Here is a 17,987-nt window from a genome sequence, read left to right on the forward strand (position 1 = left end):
GACCCGCCCCGCCCGATAACCAGGTCTATTACTCCCTCCACTCCCTTCTATCAAGTGTATGTGTAAACCCAACTTCTTGTTTCACAACAATTTACTATGATCCCTAAATATATATTAAACCATACTACGTAAGAGTGTATATAACATACATTGATCAAGTGATCAGTTATTGTAAGAAGCCCTATTCAGTTCACCTTATGTTTACTTATTTCAGAAGAAAAAAAAAGTTCACTTAAGTTTAAATAAGATAAATTCAGAAAAAATAAGTACAAATAAAACGCACCCACGTCGTCTCATATAAGAAAGATATCGTCATGTATATGTGTGTGCAAAGGTTGCGTGTAAAATGAGAATTTCAACTAAAAGAAAGAGAAAAATAAAGGGAACTAATTAATTAAGTACGGAGTAGTTTTTTCCATAAATCATACCCCAATAAGGCAATAACCAAAGTTGATACAATGACAAATTCCTGATCATAAGTGAATAGGATCTTCAACACCAAATTACACTAACTAGCTAGGATTAATTAGTGAGATCGAATGATACTACTAAAATTACAGACCTAGTCAGCAGAAATAAAAATTAAAGAAATAAAGCAAAATACTAATTAATACTAATTGTATTTATATTTTATATTTATATATGATCTAATCATCTTACTCTTCTTTCTTCATAATAGAAGGAACAATGTCTTGCAAAAGCCCATGGTCTCTAAGCAAAGCTCCACCAACCGGGGCGGCCGCTGCGGCTGCACCACCACAAAACCGCCGCTCTTGTGAAGCTAGTACTGAACAACTATTACTAACATTGGTAGTAGTTGTTGTAGTAGGATTAGGATTTGGTAATGTAATATTATTATTATTATTATTATTATTATTACCAAAATGGTTAAGTTGATGAGGAATTAAGCTACTAACATAATTCATTTGGAGTTGATGATGATTATTATTAACCATTTGCATTGGCAGGTTACCAAAGGAGGAGGTTGCACCAACACCGAAACCGAACCCGGATCCGTAACCCGGACCCGGCATCACCCCACGGGGAAGGATAGTACAAGGGTGTGTGTGTTGACCTTCATAAGTTGTAACAACAATGGAAGGATCATTGAATGATCTCTCTACTCTCTTCTTTACATTACATGATACACTGGTGCAACGATAGTAACTCCTACAAAAAAACCAAAAAAATAACCAAAAAAATAAATTAAAAAATATTCAATTTTTCAGCTCCGTCTCGTTTTACTTGTCTCGTTTTGAACAAAAAACTCTCATAAAAATTGATCTAGAACAAGTAAAATGAGACGGAGGAAGTGATTGAACACTAAAATTGATCAATTTTAATTGGATAATAAGTAAGAGATTCGGGTTTTTTTTCAGCTGTTTCTCATTTTACTTGACTCGTTTTGACTAAAAAACTCTCAAAAAAATTGTTCAATGGAACAAGGAAAATGAGACGGAGGGAGTGATTAAACACTGCAAATGATCAATTTTAATTGGATAATAAGTAAGAGATTATATTTTTCAGCTGCGTCTCATTTTATTTATTCCATTTTGACTAAAAAGTTCTCATACAGATTAATCAAATGGAACAAGTAAAATGAGAAGGAGGGAGTGATTGAACGCTGAAATTGATGAGTTTTAATTGGATAATAAGAAATAAAATGATACCTTGGGAAAGGGCTGTTCTTGACAGCTTTTTGGCCGTACTTTCTCCATCTATAACCATCTTCTAGATGATCAACTTCACTCTTTGTCATGAATGCAAATCTTGGCTCTCTCTGCCGTTTCTGATTTGTCTTTTTAGCCTTTGTCGATCTTTTTTTTAAAGACACCCCCAAAAAATTATAAATTAATTTCATTAATCAATAAATTAATCAAACTATGTTTATCATATGGTTTAGATTAATAAACTATATGCACATTAAAGCAAAGAGCAATATGCACTGAATCATTACAGATTTAGTACCAACAAATCAAATAAGATCGAAATCAGAGTATTAAAATAAACTAAAGAACTTTTTTAGAAAAAGAACCCTTTTTTCTATGAATTTTTATCACAAATCATAAAAATAAAAACTACCCATTTCCCCTTTCACACTCTTCTCAAATGGGTTTGTCTCAAAACTCCAAAAAAAAAAAACTTACATTTTCAAATAAATTGAAATCAGAGTATAAAGAATAAAATAAAAAACTTTAAAAAGACTCTTTTTTTCTATGAATTTTCATCACAAATCATAAAAATAAAAACTACCCATTTCCCCTTTCACACTCTTTTCAAATGGGTTTGTCTCAAAACTCCAAAAAGAAAAAAAAAACTTACATTTTCTTAGCCTTTTGTTCTTCATCATCATCTTCATCAACTTCTTGTTGGTGTTCGTCATTGGATGCAGAGGAAATAGAGGAAGAGTTTGGAGTTGTCGGGATATTAATATTATTACTATTAGTAGTAGTATTAAGAATTTCAGATAATTCAGGGTTAACAATAATGGAAGAAGAAGTTGGAGGAGGTGGGGTGGGATCAGGTGCAAGAGGGTCCATGGTAGTAGGGAAGTCTTCAGTAAATGTGCTCCCACCATAACTATTCATCATAATCATATCAAATAAAGAAGGGTTGATATGATGAATCATATCTTGCATACCTAACAACTCCATAAATCCTGTTGTAGCAGATGATGATGTTGTTGTTGTTGAGGATGATGAACAACTGATTTTCTGATCAAAAACTTGGGAATCAAAACAATTTGAATTTGCTAATGATTTTGTTGTTGATGATATTGATTTTGGTTTTGATGATGGATGATTACTATTACTATTAATCAAAGTTTCCATCTTCACTGGATTTTTCATCTCCATTTTTTGTTTTTTTGTTTTTTTTACCTAAAAGGATTCTCTCTCTAGCTTAGAGATGAAAATGAAAGAGAATGGAGGAGAGAGAAGCTAGGGAGTGAGAGTTTTTGGAGTGAAAAAAAGGAAGTGAGAATGAGTACAAAAATAAATCCAATTTTTATTAATATAGTACTACTCTAGTAGGAATTGTAGTAGGTTTTTTTATTTATTAGTATTGGCTATAATTGGTGCTAGGTTTGAAGGACTACTACTCTACTAGCTAGCTATTAATTTAATGATATTTTTAAAATGTATGGTTTGAAAAGATCAAGTTTGAAATACTCCCTTCGTTTCACAATAATTGTTACGGAATATATTTAAAAAAATTTAACTATTTATATTGGCGGTAGCTTTTACAAACATACGGAGTAAATAAAAATAAAAGTTATCATGCAAAATGTTTTAACTATTAATTTAATGATATTTTTAAAAGTGTATGGTTTGAAAAGATCAAGTTTGAAATACTCCCTTCGTTTCACAATAACTGATACGGAATATATTTAAACTTTTTAACTATTTATATTAACTGTAGCTTTTACAAACATACGGAGTAAATAAAAATAAAAGTTATCATGCGAAATGTTTTATATACGGAGTATGTGGGTATTAAGGTTACTCTCATAATGTAAATTCTTTTATGATATTTACCACGGAGTAATATTATTTTTTATATATTAATGGTCCAATTAGTGTATTGACATATGCGCAAAGGTTAATTAACTATATCATTGAATTGGTCGGAGGAAGTATGTACTACTTAAGGACTTGGATCATTTACAACTATTCTCTAATTCTCTTGGTGCAAATGAGTCAAAAGGAAGATATAAATTACAAATAGAGGAGGGTGGTGCAAATGAGTCAAAAGGAAGATATAAATTACAAATAGAGGAGGGAGATTCAAGCGCGTAACCTACCGTGCATAAGATATCAGTCTTACCCACTAGATCAAAACCTCATTATTCTCATTTCGCCATATTATAGTAACCGATGTGGTTTGTTTATAATAAGTTGAAAACCTTTACTTTTTGTATCCATATACTCCGACTCCATATAAAACTGCGCTGATGGAAGTTGATTAATTCAAATAATAATTTTCCTTCTTCTAAAAAAAAAAAATAAATAAATAAAAGAGAGAGAGAGAGAATCTAACATTTTTTAAAGTTAATCTGTTGGAAAGAAGTGAAATTCTTGTTTGAATTATTCATTTGTCGTTACCATTCAAACAAATTATAGAAATTCTTTAATTACATTTTAGTACTCTGTATACATTATTCTTAAATTTGGAATACTTTCACTATTTCATACTGTCCTGGTTGGTAATGTAAAAAGAGTTTGGTCGAAAAATGATGCTGCCAAGGTCGCCGTTTTTATACTGTTTAAGCTTTGACCACTCCACAAAAAACAAAAAAAAAAAAAACAAAACATTTATCTTTTTATTATATAGGATAATTATCGTACGTGTGATTGTGTGAATGGGAAATTGCATTTATTTGGCAATTGGCATGGCATGAATAATGAAGAAGCTTCGTTCGTGTGCATGTCAATGTAAATCCTCCAAATAATTGTGTAATATTTGCTTTTCAAATTTCAAAATTTTAGAAAGCGAGAGCAACAATAAGGGGAGACTCTTATTTAGGGGCTCTTTTACTCTCTTTCTTATGCCACCTAAGCATCAACTCCAAATAAGAGCCCCCTTCCAAAAATTATAGAAATCGGCTAACTCTTAACACTACCTCTTATTCTCTCTTACCCTATTATTTTATTTTATTTCCATGCAAAAATGTTGACATGGCACTAGCTCTTATTTATTGGAGCTAGCTCTTATTTCAGAATTTTTACTTACAAACTCTAATTAAGAGTCTCCCATTTCTCACCTAAGAGCTAGCTCTTAATTTTTCTCTCTCCTTAAGAGACACCTAAGAGTAGGAATGGCAATGGGTAGGGTCTGGGTAGGGTCTAGCAATACCCAGACCCGGACCCTAATTTTTTGACCTATACCCATACCCTACCCTTACCCTATAGGGTCTAGAATTACAAGACCCTTACCCGGACCCTATGGGTCCAGTAGGGTATGGGTAGGGTCTAGGGTCTGGAGCGGGTTCGTATTGCCTAATTTTTCTTTAACTTTTTTCAATTTTTTTTATATCCAGCCATATGTAATGCACAAAAAAAAATACAAGACAAACGATTAATTTGACATTTTAAAACAAATAAATCCTAGTGCCCCAAATCATCCTTGTATTTCCTTAAACATATTACAATTTAATGTACCAAGGTCACGAATTAAAAAAAACTCAGGTTCTCAAGTACACAATGTCAATGTTAGAGGTTTTTTTTGACTAGTGAGTGGTAGTGTTGGATGGTTGTTAGAGGAGTAAATGTGATTTTGTGGATTGCCTTAAGATTTTGTGTTATTTTTATAATTCTTTAATGAAATTTGAGCGGATTTAGTTTAGGGTCCGGGTAGGGTATGGATCTTAAGGGTCTATGGGTAGGGTAAGGGTCTGAAAAAGTTGGACCCTTACCCTACCCTATTCGATACATCATATACTCATACCCTACCCTTACCCTATAGGGTCTAGAAAATTTAGACCCATACCCTAATTTTAGGGTAGGGTCTGACAGGGTCAGGGTAGGGTCCTGGACCCGTTGCCATCTCTACCTAAGAGCCTCCCCTTATTCATGCTCTGATTGTGCTCTTAGTTTTGATTTTTTTTTCCCCTTTTGCTACTTATAACTAGTAATTAACTATATTCTTTGGTTATGATATATGTAATAATTTGGTTAATTACATAACACTACGCTAATTACATACTCTGTAATATGTTTGTTTTTTAAAGTCTAAGATCGGCGCTTTTACATGTATCATAAGAAGGAATTTAGGATAGATTCTAGTATCACTACAAAAAAAGGGTACATATTTAGACGGAATAGTTGCGACAGTGTGACAAAGGGTCGCAACGAGTTTTGGGGGCGCGGATATAAATTTTCAAATTGCGACGGTTTAAACAGTCGAAACATATTTCGACGGTCTATAGCGTCGCTATTAGCCAAAAAAAGACACGTGATACCCCACGTGTTTGTAAGCCCGCAAAACCAATTACACATTCAGGCTAAAAAGGATCCCGCCTATTCTCCTAAATTTTTTGCTGAATCGCGCTTTACACTCACCTCATCTCCCACGTTTCCCTCAACCTCCTCACTGACCTAGCTCCAAACCCTAACCTCCTCCCGATGAATCCGTCTTCACGCCTCTTCACCTTCAGCACCATTAACGAATTCCTTGGATTTCTTTTTCAACCTGTACGTTAGAACAATCAAATCCCTCAATTCTCTCAGTTCAGCCCACTTTCTCTCACTCTCATTCTATATATTCATGGAAAATCCCAATTGAATTCAAAATTTTCCCAACAAACTCAAGTTAAATTCGCTGCTTTCTCTGGAGTTTTTATTGGAGAGCATCCTCTGGTTTATGATTTGCTGCTTCCTTGGTGTATCGGATAAATTCGCTCTAGTAACTCGATCTTCCAGGTTAGGTTTTTGTCTTTTTTTTTTTACTTCTGTTGCCGAAAATGTATGATTTATTGTTAATTTGAGAGCTTCTTGATTGTCTAAATTATACTAGCTCCATGATCAGATGAACTTTATATTTCCCCATTTGCTTGTTCTTTGGGTGACTCCCGGGGAAAGGAGGCTTTGCATAGTAAATTTTGAGATTTTTTCTTGATTGCAGGATGATTTAACTTAATCTTGGGGTGGGGAATTGCTTTGATTCCATCTCATATGATAAACCTGCCTTGTTCAAAAAATTTTAGACTCGTATTTTTCAATACTTAGCAGCTTTCTTTCACACCTTTGCTCCTTTTTTCTTTAACGTTTTTTGCAAGTGTGACTTCTGGGATGCTCTTGTGTTATTTAAATGTCTAAACTCAATAACTTCATAAGCTTCTAAGATTTCCTTAATGAAAACTCATCTGTAATTAGGGAAAATTTGGAAATAATGAGTTTCTCTTGTGATATAAACTCGTTTACTGATTTCTTGCTAAAAGAGTTGGGTTTAAATTAGGACGGAAGTATATCAAGTGAAGAGACTGCTTACCTCCAGTGTTGTTGTGCCGTTGATAGCTTCTCCTTTGATGTAAAACAATCCTGCGAATAATTTATCTGGAGCAAGTTGCTTAACTTAGTGGCAGCATCCTTGTGAACATATATTTCTTTTATTGATGATAAAGGTTATTTATTTATGCATAGGTTCGGCCCACATATATGGCTTCAATGATTTCCTTATAATGATGAGCTAACAAAAGTCCTTAGTTTGAAATTCATCATTTCAGAATGATAGACCACATTTTATTTTGGTAATCAAAGCCTGGTAACTTTGTCCATTAATTTGTCAAAAAATGTATTGAGTTATAATGTGAAGAACCTGCTGGTAGATCAGTTTCTTATGATTATCATTTGGTTAGTTTTACTATGGTTTGGTAGTAATTAATGGTCAAAATCTGAGAGATTTAACCACGAATTTGGAGTATTTTGAAAAGGAGGTGTATTTCAGTTCATTCCTTGAACTAAGTAATCCTGCCTTACGTGGTAATCTTTGTCGTTTTGGAATTATTCATATTCTTTTTTTCGTACTCATAGATGGTGAATGGAAATTCTCGAAGGATTTAACTTGCAAATTAAACTTCTTATTTGATTATACGGGTTAGGATAAAAGTCAATTAATTATAATAATATCCACTTGTGCAAAATATCAAATTAGCGTTTGAGTTGCACTGTTCCTGATCTAACTTGCCAATTTCCATTTTAACAAATACACAAATATGGTTAATTACGTTTAAACTATTTCATTATCATTACATCAGAACTATTCGTGAAGCTCTTGCCTAGGCTGCAGTAAAGGTTGATTCAACCTTAATCTTGTAATTGCTAAAATATTATTCTCAAAATTCTTTACCTAAAAGATAATGGACTGGCCACTACCAAAAGAATAAATTCTTTTACGTTATTTGAGAAGACTCTGAACTGTATTAAAAATGGTCGCGCTCAGTTGTAGTAATAAAAGTAAAGGTTGTTTTTCTCTGTGGTGTTTTCCTCAAAGTTAGTTTAGGTTTGAACTAGATAGAAGCCTTATTTTCAAGACCTACATCCTGGTGATCATCTCATAATCCTTAACTTGGCACAACCACATCTCTCCGACTGGGTGATCTACTTAAATTTAACATTTGACTTGGGAGATGGAATTATAGCATATATCTAGAACAAAATTTTCTTGCAGAAGTCATAACTTGAAGTTTTCTCATTGGATTAAATGGTTGCTTGGATTAACTTTGGACTTAAGCGTTTAGGATTATTTACATATCATATCAGATGTGGTAGTATTTTACTACCAATTTCTTTGTATAGCTGAGTGTAGTACTACCACATCTGATATGATATGTAAATAATCCACATATATTTCAGGTAGTTTTCTTATGTCTTATACTGTAATAATGTAATACCTATGTGCACTTGTATAAATATTTACTCAATGCAATACAATTTTGACCAAGTGACACTTTCCTACAACATCCATCAGACAACCACTTGATTAGAGATGAAAGGCATCACCAGGAGTTCAGAAATGTATTTAATTCCAAGTTTTGCAAAGTATCCCATCTTTGACTTAGGTGGACTGTAGTTTTTTTTGTTGCATTTTGTTTTTGGTGGTTAGGTTGTTTGTGTTTAGGGCATAGAATGTTAGTGAGGAAGTGATGTCCTTTTTTAGCTTCAGGTTTTGTGAGATAAAGTTGTTGTGCTGCCCGTGTTTTCTTGCCATGAGCTGAGCTTCTGAAATTTGTCCGGCTCTGCAGTTTGGGAAGGAGAACGCCTATTTTTGTTGTTAATTTGTTGAAACGGTTGGGTTGTTTGATGTCTGTTATGCTGGTGGTATTGAATTGCTAATGATTGCTGCTGTGAATATTGTTCTTCTGATCTGCTTCTTCTTTGATCTGATTTTCTGTTTGGTTCTGTTCTGCTTAATCTTCTGCCAGTATGCCGTTCTGCGTGTTTTATGTTGTTTTTGTCTTTGATGACTTAGCTTGACTGTAGTTTTTTTTTTGTTGCATTTTGTTTTTGGTGGTTAGGTTGTTTGTTCTTGTTGGGTCGTTGGTGTACTTGTTAGTTTTGTAATCTGATTCTTGTACAGGAAGGGATGTCTTTCTTATAATTGTTCTTTGATTGATTATAGGCTTATAGCTCCTCCTTGCTATGGGAAGGTAAATACAAGAGCGCCTAGTCATTTAGTGATGATAAACTTAAAATGGGGCATACTTTTCAACCTTATTTGGTTTGTTGCATTTCAGTTGCTATAGGTGATAAGTAGATAAGAACTTAAAAACACGAATATTGTGGCACATGTGATATGTGCCACGAGATCACTAAGTAATATCGTTGAATTGCATTACTTTTTACAATATTGTGGCACATTTGATATGTGCCACGAGATCACTAAGTAATATCGTTGATTTGCATTACTTTTTACAATATGTGCCACGAGGTCACTAAGTAATATCATTATTCAAGCACTTTCTAATCAATTGGCAAAAGATTGAAGTTAAATGCAGATTTTTGCAAGGGTGCCCAAGTAACAAAATGTATACCATCGTTCATACCTTCCATAGTGCAAAACATAGCCTCTTACGAGAAAGTTTTGATCCGTTCTTATTATTTCTGATCAAATTAGTTCTGATCAGTTCTGTTCAGATCAGTTTTGTTCTGATCAGTTCTTCCTAGGTTTGGGTTTTGTACGGTTTTTCTTATCTTCGTCTCGAATAACCATCATTTGCAATGCTGGAATTATTGTTTGGTTCCGCTCTTTCTATGCTTCTTTTGACAGGATCAAAACCGTCGATTATTTCTTATCAGTTCTGATTATTTCTGGTCATATGATGATCTGTTCTGTTATGATCAGTTCTGCCTAGATTTGGGTTTTGTCCAGTTTTATTGTTTGGTTCTTCTCTTTCGATGCTTCTTTTGACAAGATCATTGGGTGGTTGTGAGGAAACTCCATTGTTTTTCGAGTTGATTGTAGTTATGCCCTTCTGTTCACATGCTTCAATTTGAGTGTGCTCTTGAGGTCCTTCTTTACTGTCAGTACTTGCCTGTCTTTTATTACCAATACCCTCCTCTTTTAAGACATTACTACACGAACCTTGAACTGGGATGAAGGTGGAAGCTTATTGTGATTGTCTTGGAGTTCCTGTTCTTGTTCTTGAATGTGAGACATGTCAAGTTCTCTTGTATTATGGATTTGGCTGAATTCCTTGGAGTCCTGCCACCAGTATTTAATCATATTTTCTGCATTTTTTTATTCTTTAGAATGGAAGATATAAACAACATGAAAATTATAATACCTTGTGCTCAGGGCCTCAGGTGATCTTTCTCTAGTAGCCTTGGCATTTGTGGATGGTGAGCCGCAAAGGGTGACGATGGCAATGGTGATGAGGGAATCAACAACAACTAGAATGAAAATTTTGTTGCCTTAATATATATACCTCTAACTCTTTAAAAGCAAGGACTCGCTTGTTACTATTCACGAGCAATAGTACTTTGTCTGTTTCGCCCTTTTTTTCCTTCTTTCGTTTTTCTTAGTAGCAGTGTTGGTACGTTTTTGCCCTTATATTTCTATTGCCTTGCCCAGAGGAGAGAGAAACCTCAACATTTTCCTATGATTTCCTCCCTTTTTCTTCTCCCTTTCTCTTTCTCTATGAATGTCGGTGCTCTCACTCTTCATTTTCTTCGATCTCTCCTCTTCATTTTCTCTATGATGTTTTGGATGTTTTTCCTTTTATTTGTTTAATTCTTACTTCATGTCTTCATGTACCTAGAAAGTTGTTGTGCTTGACAGAATATTGTGTATTTGAATTGATGTGAAAGGGTCGATTTCACTTCATAGGTTCTCTTTTTCTCTTTTTCTAAGCGAGTAGATTGCTACTGCTGCTATTGCTATTGCTCCCTTGGTCTGATTTTTCCTTATTATGAAGTCCGAACCCTCTTAAATTGTGATTGTGTGTGCATGGCTAGCTGGTTCAAATATCTTGTATGCTGCATGTTTCCTGTGCTTTGGGATGTAGTTTAAGTTTCTGGACTCACGGTTTTCTGGGAGGAGTTTGTGTTGTACTGCTGAGTATGCTGGGCTGGTTTCATTTCGCGAATAATGTTATTTCCAATTGAGGTAGGTCATTGTATTTTCATTTGCGAATATTGATGTGACTCATGTTTAGAAACAATTTCACATACTGCATTAGAGATACTAATAGCATACTGCAGTTTTTCTTAAGAGAACGATACATAACTACAGCTAGTCTGCTAGTATTTTTTACGGTGATTCATCATTCTAAGGTGATATAGCTCGATAGTCTTTTTTTTGGCAACCATCTCAGCTAGTGTGCCATGAAACTCAGCTAGTCTGCCATGACTGTGGTAGGCCAAGAATTCTGCTGTCTTGTGGTAGGCCAAGCTTGCAGATGTCTTCTAGTCCACTGTTGTGACATGTAGGCCAAGCTTTGTAGATGTCTTCTAGTCCATTGATGTCTTACATTTGTAGTTGGATGCATAACTTGATAAGAGCTCCTGAACATGTGTAAGTAAATTATCAATCATTAGCCACAAGCTCACATGCCACAGCTTTCCAAGACTGATCAATAATTAGTCACATTATCTAATTGTATTTTAGAATTAAGAAGCAGAGGAAAAAAATGTGGCCAGTTGCAGCAAGCAAGAATCTGTTGCAATATATCAGCACCCAACCAGTAGACTACTGATTATTAGATTATGATTAGTACTTTAGTAGTGACTGAATTGAGTAGTAATTGAATTGTTATTGAGGTGTTGTTTAGGGATTCATGAGATTGGTAGTCCGTAGTTGCTTACTTCTATATGCTTGTAGCTTAGAGTGGTTACTTGTTTGAGCTGCTGATTTTATTATCAGGATTTCTTCCAAATCCAGAACTTGAGACTTCTGTTCTATCTGTGTGGTATTGTTATCGTTCTGTGTTCTCTATCAACTGATTAAAATGTGATTCTTTGTTACCTTTCTTTATGGAATTATTACTAAGGTAAACAACTAATCATGATTCTTTAACATTGTTCTTGACCTTGTTGTTAATTTTCCCTTGATTTTATGGAATGTTCATCATACTCAATTCATATATATTTGACATAAATTTTCTTTGCAGATTATTGATGATTCAAGTGGTAATAGTAAATGTAGATCAAGAGATGAACAAGTTATCTTGAAGCTAAGCTAGCATAAGGATAGGTTTACTTGTTCGTAACCTTGTTTTTATTTAGTTTTGGACTATCTTGTAGAAAAAATGATAATGCTAGTTAAAAAGTTATTTTTGTTTTAAAACTATCGCTTTTATTCCAGTTTGACTAGACTCTGCGAATTAATTTAATGTATAGATGATTTTTATCACTTTTTCTAAATTAACTACTTAAGTATATATATGAATCATAGCATGATGTTATATATATATATATATATATATATATATATATATATATATATGTTGCTTTAAGATAGTACGTGTACGTACGTAGTACGTTAATATTTGTATTTGATTATGATTTATTATCTATGGTCGATATATTTTTTTTATAGATAATTCATGAAAAATAATATATATATATATATATATATATATATACATATGTATATATATATATATATATATATATATATATATATATATATGAAAAAAAATATGATGCAAATTGTGACGCTCCAAAGTCTCTAAATTATTACGTATATATGAAAAATAATATGATGCAAATTGTGACGCTTCAAAGGGTCTAAATTATTTTGGAGGGAATGGAGAGACCTCGCACGAAAGTAAACATATAGTGACTCTAATAAGAGTCTATATATTTCGGGTGTCTAAAGCGTCTCTATATGGTTTATAGTGGCGGAAAAATGTGTCTATACGCGTGCAAATAGTGACGCTTTATATAGTCTAAATATTGCGACTCCCTATATAGTCACTATATCCCAATTAGCGACGGAGAAATACATCGCTGTTTTGCAAATTGTGACGCTCTAAAGCGTCGGTAAATAGCGGCAATGAAAATAGCGACCCTCTCCCAAAGCGTCGCTATGTGAAATAGCGACACTTTAGAGCGTCGCAATTTGTCCCAAAAAGCGTCACAATGTGCCGCGTTTTTTTGTAGTGTATAAAACCGATATAACGGCCAGATTGATTATATATACATCCTAATAAGGTCATATCATCTTTATTCAATCTCCTTCTTTATTGTAAATATTAATTTGACTATAATATCTCATATCGGCCTAGTACTAGATTATAGTAAAATTGTATCTAGTGTAATCCTTACTATATACTCCCTCCGTCCCGGAATACTTGACCTGTTTTCCTTATAGGGCCGTCCCTTAATACTTGACCTGTTTCTAAAAATGGAAATATTCTAACAATATTATATTATTTCTCACTCCACTCCTATTAACCCACCTACCCCATACTCCATACAAAAAATAATTAAAAATTCAACCCCTACTCTCCCCAACCCCACCCCTTTACACATTTCCCACTAACTACATTAAAATAATACCCCACTATCAACTACTACCTATTAAATTAAATAAGTCAATTCAAGTCCCTTAAACTCTGTGCCGGTCAAACCGGGTCGAGTATTCCGGGACGGAGGGAGTATATCCATGAAATGCAGTGGCGGATCAAAAAATTGTACTAAGTGGGGTCACTATTACAAAATTACTGAAAAATTAACTAAATTAGGTACTTTTTAATACAAATTAGTCTAAAATTAACTAAAATTATGTAATTTTTTTGGCCAAGTGGGGTCAAGTGACCCCACTCCTTACACACTAGATCCGCCAGTGATGAAATGGCATATGAGTAAATTATAAGTGAAAGTTTAGAGTGAGAACAAGTTCTAGCTTTATTGAAGCAAGAGGTACACTTTGATGCACCACCGATCGAGCACAAACATGCATCAAAGCACTTTAGTTTGAGAAAGTGATCGATTTCATATAAACACAAAAGGCTTTATTAGGACAAATAGACAATATATATGCATGAGATGCATGATCCTCTCAATTCTCATATCCTTTTATTTGCTTTTCTAGAAGCTCATATTCTTTTCTCACCGATCCCTATAAAGACATTACCCATAGAATAAAATATATAGTGGGGGTGTGGATTTTTATGATTTTTATTGGGAATTTCGGCCAATTAAATTGCATAAAATTATCACACCTTTTAAAAGTATGATTAAAGTATCCATTTTTAAATCAATGATCTTATTTAAAATTACTTAAAATCGTAAGTAATTACAAGAATTTGTACGACAGGTCAAAAATCTCGTCGTAAAAGCCTTTTGTGACGGGGATAACAACCAAACAAAGATGGGAACAATCGTCGTAAATGTCTTTTATGACGGGTTGACGACGGAATTTTCCACTAACGACGACCCCCTTTTATGACGGGTTCGCCACAGAAAACCCCGTCGTTAATCAACGATTATTGGCCTTAGCGACGGGATTTCCTGCCGCTAATGGTACAATTCCTTGTAGTGTAATAGGTTAGATCGATATAGTACATAGTCTTATATCACATACCCCGTATAAAAGTATAACTTGTAAACTGACTTAATATATTTAGATTGATCGTCATTACTCAAACAACTTATATTTTGAATTGGAATTGTTTATTTAGAATTTTATTGGTTGTATTGTACTCACTGAGATTTACATAATTGGTACTAATTAATAACGTCTAAACTGATTTAAGTTTTTAATAATATTATCTTACTCTTTCTAGCTAGGAACCAAGAAAAAGAAGGGGATCAAAATTAATAGATTCCAAGTGTTGTTAAATCATGGAAACCAAAAATATAATTAATATATTTATAAAAAATAAAGGACAAAGATTAAATTCAGAAAATGCTAAAAAGAAGATGACAATAATGGAGAATAGCTGGGTTTCTTTTGTGGACAACCATCTTTATTTTACTCAAAAAAAAAAACAGAAATAATAATAATAACTTTTGCACGTGTGAGTGACATGATTACGTGCTGAGGTAATTTACGTGCCTCTCATATAAAGATCTTTCTCCATTCTAACTTCCTTCCTCTCCGCCTATAATTTTGCCTTTTTTCCAATTTTATATTTTTGTTTTATCTTTCGCATGCTTTCATTTTTATCAATTTTGCTATAGTTCTACTTTTTACATTTCTAGTTCCGGCAATAAGTGGTAATTTACCTAATATACAATGAATTTCTTGTAAAAATTAATGTATGAAAATGATGGAGTATCTTCTTTATGAACTAGGATTGTCTTTTCTCAAGGCAGAATCTACACTATATCAAGATAAATCTAAATTTCCTTAAAAAAAATCTAAATCATTATGATTTATACAAGTATGTAATGAATCTTTCAAAAGAGTTTTTATATCAACAAAAGAACTACGAAAACAAAACAATGCAAGAGATGGACAAGACAATATTTGTGTGTGTAAATGTACAATAGACCTGATCAAAAGGTGGGGCGGGACGGGTTTGGGGTCGGGTCGAGGGCATAAAAAGCTGTCCGTTGTGTCGGGTTGGATCGGGCCAAACTTCGGGCCGGTTTTTTGTGCCCAAAACCCGTCATTTCGAGCAAAAAATAGCGGGCTTTTCGGGCCGAGACAAATTTATAACTAAAGTTGTTGTTTTATGTTGCTCAAAGCCCGTAAAATTTTTAAAAAGTTCGGGTAGGCCGGGCCCGAAAAACCTGGCCAAAACTGCCAAAGCCCAATAAATTTTGGTCTGGGCCATCGTTGATCAGCTCTAGTGTATAATAATTTAATCAAGGTGTCTACTGCTAATAACAATGACTAACTATCTTGTCCCGACCCGTATGCTCAATAAAAGTAAAAGATAGCCAATGATCTTTTTCGTTTTCAAATGTAAGGATTTGATCAATCCGGATTAATTCATTAAGAGACAAAGTGTACAACCACTACGTCAAGACTAACTTGATTATATTCATTACTATTCCGTATATATACTCCACAACTACGCCATTTAGCGCTAAGATAACATTAATTAGTGTGTATAAATTATAAATGAAGTATTTATGTGTATAGGGAATTGATTTAAAGACATACAAATTGATTCTCTAAAAATAAATTAACATTATCTGCTTAATTATTGTTTCTATTATTCTATATCATGTGTTTATAAATGATGTGGCAATTATCAAGCAATATGAATATGTGATCGACGTGCATAACCCACCGACGGATGCGCGCACGGCATTGGCATGGGGGCCAGCCGTGGATCGAAGGATCACTTCTCTAGGATTGGGATTAGCATCAAATATATGATAATCTTTTTATTTATTTTATCTTTAATTTTGGATAGGATCAGGAATATATATATATATATATACTCGAAAACTCTCACAAAAAATAATCAAATAGAACAAGTAAAACTAGACGGAGGTAGTAATTATTAATATTTTTGTCAATTAAAAAGAACATGGCGCATTACTTTTCTGATCCTAAAAGTTATTTCCATTTTATTATAACACATTTACACATGTTAATGCTTATTGTGTGTTGTTTATATCACTATTACATGTAAGTAATTAAAGATTATGATCAAAATTAAAAAAACATGTAAGTAAACATTATAAAAGTTATAAACAAATTAGTAGATTTTCTTCGATTATGGATAAAGACAAGATTTTCAAAGATTGGAGGGAATACTACTTATTATTAATAATACTAAAGTAAAGGACAAATTATTTTTTACTACCTACAAAATTCGAAAAATTATTTTTTACCACCTAAAAAATTAAAACTTGTATTTTATCACCTAAAAAAAACTTAGAACTTATTTTTTACCACCTGAAAGCGAAAAATAGATGAAACCTTTTATATATACCTAATTCAATTTTACTTCAATTTTTTACACTCCTTGTGTGATTTTCTTTAACTCTTTCACTCTTCTCTTTTTACTTCCATTAAATTTGTCAATTTTGTGAATTAATGTTGGTGAAAAAATATGTAAATTCATGGAACATAGGGAAGTTGAGGAATAGAATAGAGTTAAATATATAAAATCGTGAAAGAATAGAACATAAGAAGTATTACCGTTATTGTGGCCCCTACATAAGATTTTTATATATTTTTCCATTTTCCAGGTGGTAAAATACAAGTTTTAATTTTTTTTTAGGTGATAAAATACAAATTTTAGTTTTTTAGGTGGTAAAAAATCATTTTTTTAATTTTTTTTAGGTGGTAAAATATAATTTATGCTAAAGTAAAACCATTTAACCAGTAATTTTGTGAATGCTAAAGTGAAACTCATGATGGTTTGTATTCATCAAAGCAAATAACACCTTGAGTAGCTTTCTTGGTGGACTATCCAATGAGGGCATCACATTATACATCATGTACGTCTTAGAGGGACCAAAAGAATAAAGGCCATTGATTAATGAGGTTTTATTTAGAGAGTGTCCTATTCGCTTAACTTAAATTAAAATTTTGTTATGCAACCTTTATAAATTATTGTATTCGTTAGGGTTGTTATATATCCATGACTTGAATCAAATTTCGACTATACAGTTTGTTATAATAAATCCTTTATTTTTAAAAGACAAAATTAAAATGATCAATGAAACGCGTATATTCTGACTTGTGAAATAAAAGGGGTCACCCCACCTTCAGTATATGTCACAATTGTCCTCATCATATCGTCGATCCATTAACCAACATAAGTTGGTGGAGTTGGTGGGGAACTCACCTTGTAATTTGGAGGTCACAAGTTCGAGCCCCATCCACTACGAAATGCTTGGGAGTGGCTCAAACGATGACCTGCGGAGCTGGGCTGGTTAACCTGTGTTAGGTGCTGGTTCAGTTAGGGTCCCTTCTTCTTACCTATAAAAAAAAAAAAAAATATCGTCGATCCATCTAATTGCTACTGCCTCTGTATTTTTTTATTTGTCACATTTTTCATTTTAATCCGTTCCTAACAGTCATATATATCAAAATTCTTACTGTCACATAAATATTTGGTTAAATCTTTTCAATTT

At 33.2% G+C, this 17,987-nt stretch overlaps 1 protein-coding gene across 1 annotated transcript; it reads right to left on the reverse strand.

Moving 5' to 3' along the window:
* Positions 1–394: 394 nt before the first annotated feature.
* Positions 395–2,987, reverse strand: LOC110776725 (WRKY transcription factor 23). Its single transcript, XM_056830481.1, has 3 exons — positions 2,323–2,987; positions 1,671–1,817; positions 395–1,170 (listed from the first exon to the last, which is right to left on the reverse strand). Exons 1-3 carry the CDS (start codon positions 2,853–2,855, stop codon positions 657–659), a joined length of 1,194 nt encoding a protein of 397 aa, XP_056686459.1. The 5' UTR covers positions 2,856–2,987; the 3' UTR covers positions 395–656.
* Between the last annotated feature and the right edge of the window lie 15,000 nt (positions 2,988–17,987).

The sequence above is a fragment of the Spinacia oleracea genome, chromosome 5, assembly GCF_020520425.1.
Source record: "Spinacia oleracea cultivar Varoflay chromosome 5, BTI_SOV_V1, whole genome shotgun sequence".
Classification (NCBI taxonomy): Eukaryota; Viridiplantae; Streptophyta; class Magnoliopsida; order Caryophyllales; family Amaranthaceae; genus Spinacia; species Spinacia oleracea.